Below are 15,574 nucleotides of genomic sequence, written 5' to 3' on the forward strand. Positions count from 1 at the left end.
ACGTACGTTCAGACACGATACTAAAAGAGGAGAACAGTGGGCAGTATAAGCCACCACTGTCTTCCTGCTGCTTTTCAGATCTTTGCAAGTCAACACCATGACAGCAGACCTCTGGCTCTCCTGTTCCGCAGGGTACCTGTGTGCGCCAACCATCAAAGCTACACAGTCTCAGACCAGGCAGAGACTCTCTTTACTTCTGGGGCACTGGAATTTATAGCACAAGAGATTACAAGCAACGAATTCATCTTCTGTTGCATTTCTGGGTGTCTCTGGGCTTTCTGCAGCGCTGGACAGACAATTATGTCATTTAGTGAGGGCTACCCGTGAGGAATGAAGGGGTTTCTGCCTTACAAGAAATAATTTTGTCTTCGGGGCAGCATGGCATTTGTTGCAAGTCTGTCCTTCACGAAGGGAGTGGGATGAAAGAAGCTGAGTCTGGAGAAAGAACTTCTTGGCTTTAGGAAACTGGTGAATCCCAATGGTTCAGGAAAAGACTCTTACCTGCACCCTTCGTGGTGACCACTTTTGGTTTGCTGCGAGCACCATCTCCCTTCATGGTGTAGGCGGCTACAGTAATGGAATAAGCAGTCTCAGGCTGGAGCCCAGCAATGATCATTTCCTGTTTGCGAGATTCCAAAGGAAAATCATTTAAATATTCAGGTACACACACACAGGTAGATCTCTCCTCCTTGCAGGAGTCTCAGCCCTTTTCTAGCATGCAGGAACATTCACTGAATCTGAAACCATGAGACACTCTGGGGCAACCGGCAGATGTGGCAACTGGCAGGAGGATGAGCGCCATGTTCCCTTAGCAAGAGGCACGCAACCCCTGCTGCAAACAGTGCCTCTGTAAACACAGCATGTCTCTGCAGGGCCCTGGTTCAATGTGTTCTCTTCCAGATCTACCTCTCACACATTCCCTATCTCAACACAAACTGCTTCAGCCATCAAAACGCTGTTGCGCTCTTCAAAGTGTTCCTCTTCTCTATGCCGTCTCAGAGGAGGTCTCAGCGGTTTCAAGGCGATTACATTTTTTTCTCCATTACCCCTCTCCCTTCTCTCCTCAGAGATATTTTTTAATGCCTTCATAATATTAAAGGGATTGCTTTAACGCAAAGCGCAAGACGACATTTTCTGCTTGCACGCTAAAGCTCTCTGCTAAATCCCCAATACCCTCCTTCCTCCATCCTCTATCAGCCTCACCACACCTGGCTCCCAAGAGCTTTTGTTAGAAGACTGGCCTCAAGAATAGCCCTTTCCCATGAAGTATTCAGCCCTTCAAAGGGCTGTGTTGTAAAAAGGAATACCCATGCTAAATCAAACAGGATGAGAGCATATGCAGCAGGGTTTTCTCCAAGGCCCTGAAAAGGAGGGAGATGTGAATGTTGTGCATGTTTTACGGCCTTCCTCTCCCCTCGCCCCCCACTGCCCCCTTTGTGCTTTCTATATTAAATCTCAGGGCAGCACTTGGGAAGAAAATTTGCTGGTCCTGAAAATATATGTATTGGCCCCAAAGCTGAGCAGGGAGTGGAACAGCAGAACTTCAAAACAGTGGGATTTTGATTGACAAGTTTGGAAGCCATTAGCTACAGACACAGGTCTGTCTTCTAGAAGTCAAGAAACATGTTCTGCTTTCACACTTGCCACTAAGATTTTAGGCAAGAGACTTTGCTTTTCATATGACTCAGTTTCTCCATCCGTAAAGGAGAGGCCCCTCACTTTTGCAGGGCACTTGGCAATCTCTAGGAGAACACAGTCAATCTAGTAGCGCATTACCTTGGGACCCTGCCATTCCAAGAAGGAAATGCTTTCTCCTACTGCTCTGTAGCTGTAAGATCACAGAAAACATTTAGCATTTCAGCAGAAGTAGCAAATGCCAAACAGCCAAGCTGATTTTAAGGTCTACTTAAAAGGTAAAAGCGCCAATAGCGATTCAGTGCTTTGTATCAACGAATATCTAAGAATCTTGGCCTTTTAAGGGCACAAAGCATTTGTTCATGCTCTGATAGCTTAGAACTTATGGGGCTTTGACTACCCAATGCTTTTCAGCCTAACTATGTTTTTCAGACACAAGCCAGAGGTGCTTGCAGACCAGCCCATCTTTAAGCGTATATTCAAGGTAGTCCCAAATTCAACGTCCCATTTGCTTCCCCATGGAGGAGCAGCAGACTCATCTTTCCTTCAGAGACGAGGGGAAAACCCTGCAGTATTGCTGCGTGCTGACAAACTACACAATCAGACAGGGTTGCAGAGCAAAGTGAACAGGGTAGGGACAGTGCATGGGAACACCAACAACAGGCTTTAAAACAGGCACACTGGCACTGCAACAAAAATTAAGGAAAAGGAAAATATCACACCACAACAGGAAGTGGGAGAAGGGAAGGGACAGAATGAGGATGGGAGGATTTTTACTTTTTTACTTACGTATTCAGCAGTGTCATCTGTTTCCCACTGGGCAGAGAACAAGAGAGGTTTTGCACATGAGAATACAAGAGGGGAAAGAAGGGAAAGACAGAGACACAGCATGAGGAAGGAGTCCCTGAGCAAGCAGCCACACAAGGTCAGAAGTTACCAGGCCAGCATGAAGGAAGAAGTAGAGTGGGAGAAATTAGTAGATTCCACTGTGGCCTTTGCCTGTCTTAAAAGACTTCCCAGACACAGGGAGGATGGATGGTATTTAGTTCAGTGCTGGGACAGCAGTTCAGACTCTTCCACAATAGCTATTGTCTGGGAGTGCAAATGAACTGCAGAAAGACAACATATACCTTGTCACAGAGACACTCATCTACTTTCTCCAGCATTATGTTGCTTGGAATGAGACGAGGCAGCTGGAGCACCCACCCCCTCAAACCTTCCACGAGAGAAGAGGAGATTGGAGTAGGAGGCGAGTCCTTACCTGGGCGTCAGCCAGCATGATATCCTTGATCTGGGGCAGCCCCCTGGCCTCTCCGTTCTCCATGCGTACATAGTGGACCTGGTAGCCGCGAATCTGGCCATGCTGGCGGTTCTGGACTGGCGAGCGCCAGAACACTTGGATTGCAGTTGAGTTCAGGACCTCCACCTCCACTTTCCGAGGCGGCGCACTGGGCACTGCGAGGAAGGGAAGAAAGGGGTAAGAGTCACTGCGGGGGTCTCTATCTGGAGCCTGTCACTTCACCTATGGGATGTACGCACACTGAATCTACAGCCCTGAAAGGAGGGGGAGACTTAAACGAGATATCCCATCATCTGTCACTGGTCTTTATTCAGTGAAACAGGGAAGCAGTTCTGGGGGATCTAATCTGCATGGCTCGGAGAGATGCATGGAAACAGGTCCATCTCATAGTCCAGCCATTCTTCCACAGGCTCCTTTGTCCCCAGTTTGCTCAGATGGAAGAAACCATATAGTTCCAGATCACACTCCGAGGGCAAAGCCAATTTCTAATGAGCCAGAAAAGCTCTGGTCCTGCCTGTGGGATGTTAGGGTGGAGAGGATGCGGAGGGGGACTTGCCCTTGGAGTTCCCTTGTCTCTCAGGCAGGGCAGGTGGTTTGGTGGTTACAGCCGCTGCGTAATCTCAGGACAGGAAACAAGAGATGTCTTGGATGGAATTTGGGCTGAATTTTTGGAAATAATAATAAATAATAATAATAATAATAATAATAATAATAATAATAATAATAATAATAATACAGTGCATGACAGCTTCATCTGCAAGAAAACCATACTTTCTCTGAGCAAGGCATTCTATCCATTTGGATGCGGACAGATGCTCAGGGAAACAGGACCCACCTGGGGACAAACCTGTTGCTTTTTTCTAAATTCTTTTTATTTGGGATGGAGGAAGAAAGCCGGAGAAGTTTGGAATTTACTTATGTTATTTACTTGACCTATATTATTTGAGGGTCTTACCTCACCCTCACTGTGAGGGTGCTCTCCCTTCATGCACACATTCACCTTTTTTCCTGGTTTTATTTTACTCTAGAAACACCAGGAAAGTTCAAGTCTCGTTGTCAGTGTTTGCGCTAAAAGCCTCCGAGCTGGGCCACTGAACTGGAGTCTAAACTGTTTGTCACTGAAGGTTTTTTAAGAAACTTTAAGAAAGAGATTCTTCCTTTTTACCACTACACAAAACTTCAAGAGGAGCTAGTAAGAAGGAATGTGTGGGAAGAACTCTTAATATCCTAAATCACTTTCTGGCAGCAATCATCTCCTCTTCTCTGATTTCATTTCCTTGCTGCCTCAGCTCCTTCTTTGCTCAGCAAGTGCATCTTTTCAGGAACAGTGGCACAGTCAAGGCTCAGAGGCCTGACATTAAAAAAACCACCCGGATATCCAAAAACCCAACCCTAAAGCCGGGAAGGACAACCCTACAGACCCCAGTGCGCAGAGGGGCTTAAGGAGACGGCAGCAAAGGACGCTGCACGTCTGGGCCCGGAGGCCGTGTTGAGGCCCCACTCAGGCTTTGCTCTTGCACCACACATCAGCCACGAGAAGGGACTCGACGTGTCCTCCCCAGCGTGGGAAAAGCCCACTCCAGGGACACGTATTCACCAGGGGACTCGGGAGAAAACCAGAAAAAGCGCAATTACCATCTTCATCTGTCCGGACGATAACCGGCGAGCTCTCCGGGCCCGGCCCCACCTCCGTATGAGCCACGACAGTGATGCGATACTCTGTCCACTTCTCCAGGGACTCCAGTAGGATCTGACTGGTGGTTGGGGGGATATCATTCACCTCCTTAAGCTCCGTGTCCTCAGAGTCCAGCGCTCGATAGTAGACGCTGTATCCAGCCAGGACGCCATTTTGGCTTTCAGCCGGAGGCGGCCGCCAACTTACCAGAATGGCGGTGGATCTGGTGCTGACGCATTTTACGTCTTGAGGGGGGGCAGACGGTTCTACGAGGGGGGAAAATTCAGGAGGGAAAGGGAAGAAGGGGGAAAAAACAAAAGATGGGAAAGATAAAAGAAAAAAAAAAGGAAAATGATAACAAAAAAATCTAAAATAAAACATACAAAAATTTGGTTTAGGAAGATAAAATTAAAAAAGAAGAGAGCTTTTTGTTGTTGTCTTTTTTTTTTTTTTAAATGAAAAGAAAAAAAAGCCAACGGAAATGAAATGGGGCATCAAAACTGAAATGTTATAAAGCAAAGGACTAAAACAGCAAGCGGGCTAGCCAAGAGGGGTCCTGCTGCTTCTAGTAAGTGTGGCTGGCAGGAAACTAAGCACCCAGCTTTACCCCGCAAAAGACCTTTCCTTTAGCTCCCTGTTTTACAGCAGTCTGGCAAATCCTGCCCTGGCTGGTAAAGCACTTGTTTCCTAACTGCAGTCTCTGGGATCTGGAATTTCTTTGAAGGGATCTGTGAAAAGTAAGAAAGAAAAGCAAATCTTTTGCCAGGAGGCTTAAATTTAAGAGCCTGTACCTCCAGATGGAAGTTATTAGTTGTCCACAGACCGAAGGAGGTGAAAAACCACGGCGGTAACGCCCAGAATATTGCCAAGCAAGGAGCCCACAATGTGTTTAGATAGGAGGGGTTTAGAGAAAAGACTTGCAAAGGAGCGAGGCAGCGAGTTTGACAAGGTATTCAGGTACCCAGTGGGATTTTCAGAAGCAGCAGCAGGGCTAACTCCCGTTGCACTCACTGCCTAAACTACGTCAAGGTATTTCTGAAAGTCCCAGGAGGACAGCTTTGGAAATGTTGGCCCTACGCAGCCACATGTTCTCTCGGTTGCCTATTTTCAGGAGATGGGGAAGGTGTAAGCCACAGCTTTCTAGTGAAGGGCTGCTCACTTTGGTGTTTACTGAGCTGCGGTAGGTAATTTTTAGCATGGTCTGCTCAGTCGGAAGCAGGACGCTGACACCAGCTCTGTCAGACACTACGTGCCGGGGCACACACTGCTATGCCATGGCCATGCCCTGAGATACAGGGAGAACTGCAAGAAACACAGGTTTGTCGATGGAGATGCCACGGGTCGGAGACCTTGGCGAAGCCTGGACAAAGAGTCTGCCGCTTCTGTACCCCAGCTGTAACCTGGGCGCTTTGGGAAATCTTAGACCAGACTTCTTTCCATCACTAATTACAATCAATTAGCCCAGGTAAGCAGAGAGAGTGATACATTTTCAAGGCAAATCTGCAAATCCAATCTCACCCAATACAGTCAAACTGCAATAAATAGCTTTTCACTCTCTGCAGACACTGCCAGAAACTGGGGTGTCCTTATAAGCCCCCAAAGCATCACCTGCAAGAAGCGAGGGAGTAAATAAATGCCGGTCACCATTTCTCATTTCTCTCTTGCTTTTCAATCAACAAAAAGCTTTTTTACTGAGGAATGATTTTTTCAAACCTCGTACTCCCATCCCTGAGTCACAAACAGATGTTTAGGCCCAGCTTGCCTTGATAACTCTGCTAAATCAAGTCACACTTTTCCCAGTTCACACTGGAGTGAAAGCCACATGCTTTGAGTATGCCTCCATCAAGCAGAAATCAGAGGGTTTCGCAGAAAGGGTAAAGATAGTCCTTACACTGCAGGGCTGAGCACTCTGTCCAGTAGGACATTTTGGGTGTTGTCCTCCTACTTTCATGCTTTGTTGCTCTACTTTGGCTGTATTTAAAATGGCAGAATGAACCCTTATCCTCAGAAATCCCACTGCAGAGGGAGACAATCCCTGGCCATGGCTAGCCACGCAAAATAATACAAAATATGTCAAACAAAGAAAACCAAAAGTAACAAACTGGAAAATAAAACATAAATCAAGCCAGTAATTTAAAATAAAAAAACATCAGAAAGGAAATTATAATAATAAAATAATACTGATATAAAAAGTGACTCCTTCCAGAACATTCCCAGTCTGTTTACCTACCTTCCACGCTTCAACTGCTAATTTATAAGACTTTCTTACGGGAGAACAAGAGATACTGAGCTACGAGGCCAGACCAAGCTCCTGGTGGGTTTCTGCACATGACTGGCTTTTAAAATGCCACCCCACCCCACCGCTAGGTCCCCCCACTGAGTTACTCGCCCGCTGCCAGCAGAACCCTAGCTATTGCAGTAATGGCAATTTTGGACCCCAATCTGTTCTCTTTTGCTAAGCTACCTGTAGAGACCAGAGAGCAGGGCGGCAGATTCCCGCTGACGGATCTCCTTCCCCCTGTAGCTCTCTCCATCTGCTGTGATCGATGCAGCACCAACATCTCCAGAACGGAGGTGCACTCCTCCTTCCCGCACCCCAGAGGCAACTCAAGTCCCTTTCAGGGTATGGAGGAAAAGACCCAACCCTCTTCCAGTGCCTGCCATGATGCTGTTCACTTCTTTTTTCTCCCCATCAGGGGCTGGTAGTGTTAAAAGCCACCTTTCCTGCTTAAGCAGTCCAGCCAAAAGCCACCACAGCTGAGAAACCCACTGCAGAGAGGGTCTGACCTGACCTACCCTTTCCATCCTGAAACTCATTATGAAAGCCCCAGTAAGCAGAGCCAGCGCTCCGGCTGGCACTTGGGTTCACTGTTTGCACTGGCAGCTGCTGCGCGTGGTCACGCTCGCTTGCTCACTCACCCTCTACGCTCCAGCACAGGGACCTACCGAGAGGCCCTGGAGTGAGGCCTCCTTTTGGGATGGTTTGCACTTTCTCTGGTCAAAAAGGCAAGGTGGGTGGGTGATGGGGGAGAAGGCCCAGATCCCACCCGGACCCCCTCCCCGTCACTCTCATCGACTACAGCACCTGGATGAAAACAGCCACCAAGTGCTGGCTGGCCATACTGGAGACGCGTCTGGGGAGTTCATGGCACTGTGAGTTTCCTTCACAATCCAGCCCAACCTGCGTGACCCTGGAGACGTGCATGCACGCGTGGGGACAGCATCGAGAAGGTGGGAGCTGCGGAGGCAAAGTACTACAGCCCAAACCGGAGGCTGTGAGCTCACCTCTGCAACAAGCCCCTTTGCTGGAAAGGGAGCCACAGCACAGGCAAGAGCCCCCCGGCCAGCAGATCATCATCTTTGTCTGCTGGTCTCCATTTTTACCAGGCAGACAGCTCTTTGGGAACCCCTCCCCGCCCTCCCCCGGGCTCCAGGACATACATGAGTGTGTGCAGATCCACGCACGTGTGTGTGAGCCTGCAGCGACAGGGTGGACTGTATTTGTGAATCCGCTTGAGACCAGCCAGTACTCACCTGAACTGCATCTTTTACATGCTTTAAAGTTGACTGTCCAAGCCACAAGAATGACCCTTACTGACCTTGTACAATACAATGTTTTTTAACCCTTTAGGTACCATAGACTTTGTATAAGTTTCATTCACTTCATATACTGTGAGGAAGGGGGAAGGGAAGGAGAGCAGAGCTAATGGGTGGGGGAAACATCCTTTCTTTGGAAGGAACAGAGGGTAAGAAAGCCCCGTTGTTCCTCTACACCTGCACATGCAGCCTCACAGCACCCACCCTGCCACCCCTGTCTCTTGACGCATGCAAATTTCTGAGTAGGAGAGTTGCCAAGGAGCCCTGGGAAGGTCATGGCTAGTTAGAAAGGGCAAAACAGCTTCCTCCAACCATGAGATTCTGTTATTTTTCCAATCTACGTCTCTGGTACTTGAAGAGTTAAAACCCAGCTACTTCAAGAAGAAAAAGATACTTTACCTTTAGTTTAATGGATTTTACTTTGGTTATGATGCTCAGGAGGAGCCACCCTGACAGGGAGGTGGAGGGTGTTGTGCAGAAAGGTGTGCAATGCAGGGAGGGCTGCAGCATGCAGGCGCATGCTTGCCAGCTGAGCTAGGAGGGGACGAGCACCGAACGCCTCGGCAGGCTGCGGGAGGACGAAGGAGGCTTTGCCGTTGCAGAGACAAGATGCCATCGTGGTGTGAAACCGCCCAGCAAGAGACAGACAGACAGAGAGCAGGGAGCTGGTTTCATCGGGCTGCGAGAGCATGCAGGCAGGCAAGCAGACAGCAGAAGAGAAAAGAAAGAAGAGCCATGGAGCGGGCCAAGGAGGAGCTGAACAGAAAAGGAGCTGCAGAGGGAAGACACAAAAGCCTGTCCCGAGCCAGAAGGTCTGTGAGCCGAAGGATGTCGCCCGGACCAGGGAGAATTGACTCGTTCCTCCAACAGCCAGCCAGGAAAAAATGTTTCATCGTGTTACAGGACACTGACAGCTCCCAGCTGATGTTCTTAAGAGCGTTAAATTAATGAAACTATCCCTATGAAAGCTGAGCTACAGAGAAATAAACCAGGCCCCATTCTGTGCAGGTGCCAAGTTAGAAAAAGCCGCAAAGCCTTCCCCTTTCCCGGATCCCCTTCTCTTCACCCTTTAGGGAAAAATTTTCAGCGTCACTAAGCCCTACTGCCATCAGCTCCCACACCCCTCTTCCAGCCTGTTTTTATCAAACCAGAAAGCACAAATCCCAGACCCTCTTTTCCTCCCATCCCCACGAATCTCAAGGAGGGAAACCCCTTGGAAAACAGAAGCAGAGTGCGAGTAAGTTTGACACTTATTTTTCAGGTCCTTTCAGTTCATTTTCCCCCACCCCACCGTGATGCTCCCTCTGACAGTACCATACTGGGATCAGAACCAGCAGATTTGCAGCAGAGACAGGACAGGATTTTCTTTCGATATGTAGAGAGAGTAAGGAAAAAAAAAAAAAAAAGGAAAAATGGGGAAAAACGTTTGAAGGAAAGAAGAAAACAAAATATCTTTGAATGGACTGGAGGCCTGAGAAAGCCCCAGTAAGGAATTCTGTCTATGCAGAAACAGACTCCCCTTTCCTCCCACTCCTGGGGGGAGAGAAAGAGGAGGGAGACAGGGGAGAGAGAGACAGCAGGATGTGACAATTAAAACGGAAAGATGGGGCAGGCGCCCAGCCGAGAGCCCGCTGCTCTCCCTTGTTAAGGACTCTGAGAGATGGGAGCAGGCGCTCTCTCTCCTCACACTGGTGACCAGAGCCATTTCTGAGTTAGTTCTGCTCCCGGCTACTCCAAACTGCAGCGGAGTGATTTAGTAGAGATGAGAGGAGACAGAAAACACAAAGAACAGCTGCCACAGCCACTCATGCAGTGAAAAAACACCTCATTTAAAAGCAAAGATCTGTGAAAAGCCCAGGTTGAAATATTGCCATCCAGGGTTATTGTCCCCAGGGCAACAGTGAAGGGAGACAATCCATTAAACTAAAACCAGCACATTTTGGTTGCATACGCTCCATCCTGGTGTCATTAATATCCCCCCCACAGCCTCCACATGACTCCTCTCTCCCGCTGTGCCAGAGCCCAAATGGGACCATTCCCAGCGCCCGCTGGGCCAGCAGGCCTTCCTCCCTGCGGCTACGAGGTTGCTCACAGAAAAGAGCATGAGGACTGCTTTCCCAAAGGCTGGTGAAAACGTTGGACTTTCGATTAATCGCCTTCCCTTCTCCTCTTCCTCCCGATTCCCCCACCATCTCCCTGCTCCATCGCTTGTGCCCCCCGTCCGGACAGCTGCTGCTCAGTCGCTGCTGGGGGACAGGCGAGCTGCTGCGCGACGGTGGGCTGCCGTCCTCCCTGAGCATGCTCAGCACCAAGGGCCAGCGTGGCCCGTCAACGAGCTCTTCACTGCTCCCCACCCCATCAAGTGGACGGTGCTAACTGGCCTCCCATCGCCCCCCCCCAAAGCATGCACCCGCTCCGCTCTTCGTTCGCCTCTCGTCTATCTGGGTCAGCAAAGGGAGAAGGCAGCAGGTCCCAGAGGCGCCCCGCCCGCCTCCCTGCAGAGGAACCCCCGACGTGTGAAACGTCGCAGCACCGCGAACGTCCGCCCCACAGCTCCGTACCCCTGTGCCCACCATCTCTGGCTCCCTGACTGTCTTCCCCTCAGAGAAGGGTGCGAAAAGGAGAGACACCTACTAGACTGCAAGGTGCGCTCTCTGACCTCCGGGGTGAAGGCCCCCAGGCCCAGAGCCGAGCGGGCGGCCAGCCGGAAGACATACTCAGTGTTGGGCTTCAGGCCTTCCACAGTGAAGGAGGTCGTTGGCTCGAAGTTCTTCGGCACCTGAGATGGGCGAGGGGGAAGAAAAAAAATAAAAACAAACAAAAAGGAGCAGAGGCGAGCCCTGCCCAGAGACACCAGCCCTACTCCCCTCTCTCAGCCACCTTGGGGAATGGAGGGCCGGGATGTTCCTCGGGGCCCCAACCCTTTGCACTGCTCCTCTCCGGACTCACCTCCCTGCCGTGGTCTCCTTCCTTATAGAGGAGCTCATACTTCACTATGATCTCCTGGCGGGGAGGGCTCCACGACAACACGATGCTCGTCTCCGTCTTGGCTTCTGCTTGGAAGTTCATCGGCTGCCCAGGAACTGACACAGAGAAGGAGCCGACGGGACAGAGGAAGCAAGACGAGAGACAGGAGAACCCACATTAACTTGGCTAATTAGAAGACTCCTACCCTGTTCTCTTCAAAGCCTGTGTGTGAAGAGCATGTCAGCAGCCAAATGCCACGCTGCAGAGTGGGCAGGCCCTTCCTTTAAAGCAGTGGAGGGTTAAATCCCACTGCAGGACTCGAGCATGTCCAGAGCTGCTGGAGATGGAAGAGTCCTACTGGATGATACGCCTCTTTCTTGGCAGTGCAGAATACAGCCCTTCCCACTAATGCCCAGTATGAAAAGATTCTGGAAGTGGGAAGCCCATGGGCAGCCTGTTGAGGACACAGGGTTTCCTCACCAGCGAGGTTTTCCTCACCAACTTACCAGGGTTTCCACACCATAAGCAGAGCACCCGAAAGCATGCTGGGTGACAGCCGGGGTCAAAACACCTTTTGTTCTCAGGTCAACACATCTGCTGTGACAATTAGGGCTTTGTTTTGCTCCCCTTTTAGAAAAAGGCAAAATAAGGCTCATTCCCCGCTCATCTCTGAGAAGGTAGTTTCTGGGTACTTTAAGAAGAGTTAAGCGTCACCATTGCCTGGGCAGTGAGTGTTTTTAGGTCTATTAAAGACATTTAGAAACTAGAAGCAGTAAGATACCCCACTTTGAAACATGGCACAGCAGAAATGGATTCTCTTTGCATAATTGTTTGCTCTACCCATTTAAGCAACAACCTTTCCGAGAAAAAAACAGATCAGAAATCATGCAGCAGGCCCTCTGGCTCCAGTCACTGGACCGAGCTTCCTCCCAGAAGGTTACTTCTGTTTTAACCAAATCGAATCAATAATGAAAAAAAGGCTCTGGTGACACGGCAGCCACAGCTGGATAATGCTATAAGCCAACACCTCTCCCTCCTGCAGCCCAGTGCACCCAAGGTTAGCGACTCAGGTGCTCACCTCCTTGCTGCGTCTTAACCTGGATGGGGTCGGAAAGAGGCCCGTCTCCCACGGAGGTGAAGGCCAGGACCCGGACTGTGTAGGTTTCGTCCTCAAGAAGGCTGCCCACCGTGGTCAGGAGGCTGTCGTCCACGTTGTGCTTCTGCCAGTTGCTGACGGGTTGGTCAGGCTCCATGGTATAATATACACGATAGCCACGGATCTGCCCATTGGGCTCCACTGGTTCCTCCCACTGGATGATCATGGTGGTGCTGCTCAGCATTCGTCCCTGCACGTTACGGGGGGCACTAGCAGGAGCTTGTTCCCCAGTGCGAGTGACCACTGACTCGCTGGGAGGCCCCTGCCCGATGCTGTTGACTGCAGAGACCCAGATCTCGTACTCCGAGTTGGGGCTGAGACCCCCAATACTGTAGCGGGTGGTGGTGATGTCCTCTTTGATCTGATATGGTCCATCCTGGCTTTTAGACTTGTATTCAATGACATAGTAGGACACAGGGTCTGGATTTCCAGAGTCCCAGGTGATGGTGATACTTGTTGCTGTCGTCTCCGTCACCACTGGCGTCCCAGGAGCCTTGGGGAGTGCTGAGAATCAGGAAGAACAGACATTTAAAAAAAAACCACATATGCTGAAATGGTGCCTAATTGGGCTAGTTAGGGCTGCAGGAGCCAGAGGCACAGTACCAATCACAGTGCGGCAGTTCAGTAAAGTGCTGCTGAAATATTATGAACCTAGTTATACACTCTATTATCCCCCTTAAACTGCTCCATCAAAAGGAAAGTGTTCAGCTAAACATCTGGAATCATTAGCACAGACTTCAGCTGCACATCCGCCGGCTCACACAGCAGTAAGAAAAAGCAGTTTTGCGAGAGCTCCTTCCGAGCACGTAATCAGATCTTCTGAAACAGCGCTGGCAGCCCGGCTCTGGCACTGCCGAATCTCTCCATGTTTAGCGTGCAGGTAACGGCGTAGTGCAGACTGTGCTCTCCAGAACTAGAAAACTGTAAATATTTGGAGTGCTTCCTCTCAAGCCACAAATGCGTGTTAATACTCATCTCCCCTGTCCTTCATCCAGAAGACTACCTTTGGAGCTTGCTGGAGACTGCACGCTAAACGTCAGACACCTTTAACAGCAAGTTTTACGTGTTTTCCTCACTACACACTTCAGACCCTTTCCAACCTCATCTTCTCTAGACTTGAGCACCTCTAAAGCTCTAACTTCTCCTTTCATCTTCTGACTGGAAAAGATTGCAGATGCTTACGCACAGGAACACAAGGGGGAATAGAATACAAATAAAATGACAAAAGGCAGAAGGTACCAGCAGGGCAAGATTCCCCATCTGAGGAGACAGGATAGTTGGAAGCAGAAGCAATGTACCTTACACAGCAACTTTTTAAATTGATAGTATAAGACAGGGAAAAAGGGGAAGGAAGAAAATACTCAGGAAAATAAAGAGCACCTCAGTCCAGCCCCAGGCATTCTTCCGCGAGTACGTGAGCCCACTCCCTGTGCAAAAGCTCAGGATGAGTGTCACGTCAAGATTCACTAGTCCCTACTCATTTCTGTTGTCAGACCTTCCTTAGTCGGATGCACTGATACAAGAGGATTGTTTTTCTTCAGCCCTCCTCTTCGTATTTCCCGAAAGTACTTCTCCTCCTCTCCCCCACCCGCCCGCATCCTTTCCCACCCCATCTCCCCCCAGATCCCTCATGGGCAATGCCAGCACTTGGAGCAGACACCAGCTCATACAAAGAGCTCTACACTCACCCAACCACAGGGGCATCCCGCTTGGGTTTTAATACTCCCCTGCTGAGGACAGGATAGATTGAAGATTGCACCCGTGCTCCTCTTGGGAATTGCTAGCTGGAAGCTGGGGTTATTCCCCCTCTTGCTGAGGCAACAACGGCCACTAAGATGCTGGAACTAGGCTCTACTGCAAGGGCACACATGCCAGAGATCTTCAGGGCCTTGCCCGAATCTCTAACCTTGGAACAGGATGGCATGCAGGCTTCAAGCCATCCAAGGCTTCTTGCAAACTGCCCAGCCAGCCTCATATCCCAGGACAGAAACAAGCATGCAGGGGTCTGAATCACAGTTTTCTTCATAACAAACAGCTCAGTCATCCTAAAGCGAGGAAAGATCTCAAGCCTCCAGCTTCCCCTTCACTGTGGATTTCTTTGTGGGTGGGATCCCCAAAGATGCATGCACAGATCCCAGCACGTGGCACTTGGGGTGCACAAGTTTGTCTTCCTGCTCATGCTCACATACCTACGCATGTACATACAGGCTTGTAACGACATGGGCTTACATACATGCAGTCAGGCACCCACATGCCCATACAGCCCATACATCGCTCCTTCTCCCATGCACACACACACTCATGCACGGCTACCTTTTTACATGCATAATTGCATCCCCACGCTCCTCATGTGCAGATCAGACAGTCACGGGCTCACCCCATGCAGACAAAGACACAAGCAGACAGGTACCCACACAGTCACACAGTGACATTCCCACTCATGCACCGGTGAAGGCTGACAGGCTTGACCACGTATCTACAAATGCTCACATGCATAAACATGACACGTGCCCACATTTGCTTTGCACACATGCTCAGACGCTCTGTTACGCCTGTGCACCCAACACGTACCTTGCACATATATACACCCATGCGGCAGCTCACACGCTTGTGCATGCACGCTGCTACAGACATGCACAGTCGGGGAACCCACGCACTCACTCACGCAGGCGTGCTCACACTCTCTTACATTTCACCGTGATCTGAGCAACGGCTTCTATGACTCCCAGACTGGACATGGCCACACACGTGTAGTTGGCTGAGTCCTTGACATCCGTGAGCTCCAAGACATTACGGCCCACCGGCATGTCATCTTCAGGCGTCAGGTCCTCTGCTCCCTGCATCCACTTGACGTATGGCATGGGCGAACCCACGGCCACGCAGGTGATGTTGACGTTGCCACCGGGCATGATTTCATGGCTGACGGGTAAGATGGAGAAGCGAGGGGCCACACGGCGAACTGTGGATGAGACGCACAGAGGTAACAAAAAAACAAAACAGAAAAAACAAAACAAAAAAGAAAGAAAGAAAAGAAAAAGAAGAAAAGGGAGAAAAAGAAAAAAGAGCAAAAGATAATTTAAATATAGATGGGGTTTGTCATAATTTATTTTCTTCCTTCATTAAAAACAAAACAAAAAACCAAATAAATTAAAAAATCAAAAACCAAAAACCAAAAAAATTAAACTTCAAATAAATTTTTACTTCACAAACAATATATAGAATAGAGACATAAAAGCGATATTTC

General features: G+C 49.6%; 1 protein-coding gene across 3 annotated transcripts in view; it reads right to left on the reverse strand.

Annotated features, from left to right (window-relative positions):
• PTPRS (protein tyrosine phosphatase receptor type S) overlaps positions 1-15,574 on the reverse strand; it is a 162,692-nt gene that overhangs the window by 31,713 nt on the left and 115,405 nt on the right. For all 3 annotated transcript variants that reach the window (XM_075524605.1, XM_075524606.1, XM_075524603.1), the window contains exons 7-13: positions 15,020-15,289; positions 12,253-12,834; positions 11,157-11,290; positions 10,842-10,986; positions 4,571-4,876; positions 2,897-3,090; positions 502-619 (exon numbers count right to left, since the gene is read on the reverse strand). In XM_075524605.1, the coding sequence (XP_075380720.1) occupies positions 502-619; positions 2,897-3,090; positions 4,571-4,876; positions 10,842-10,986; positions 11,157-11,290; positions 12,253-12,834; positions 15,020-15,289 (1,749 nt within the window). The remainder of the gene's footprint in view (positions 1-501; positions 620-2,896; positions 3,091-4,570; positions 4,877-10,841; positions 10,987-11,156; positions 11,291-12,252; positions 12,835-15,019; positions 15,290-15,574) is intronic.

This window comes from Mycteria americana, chromosome 24, assembly GCF_035582795.1.
Source record: "Mycteria americana isolate JAX WOST 10 ecotype Jacksonville Zoo and Gardens chromosome 24, USCA_MyAme_1.0, whole genome shotgun sequence".
Lineage (NCBI taxonomy): Eukaryota > Metazoa > Chordata > Aves > Ciconiiformes > Ciconiidae > Mycteria > Mycteria americana.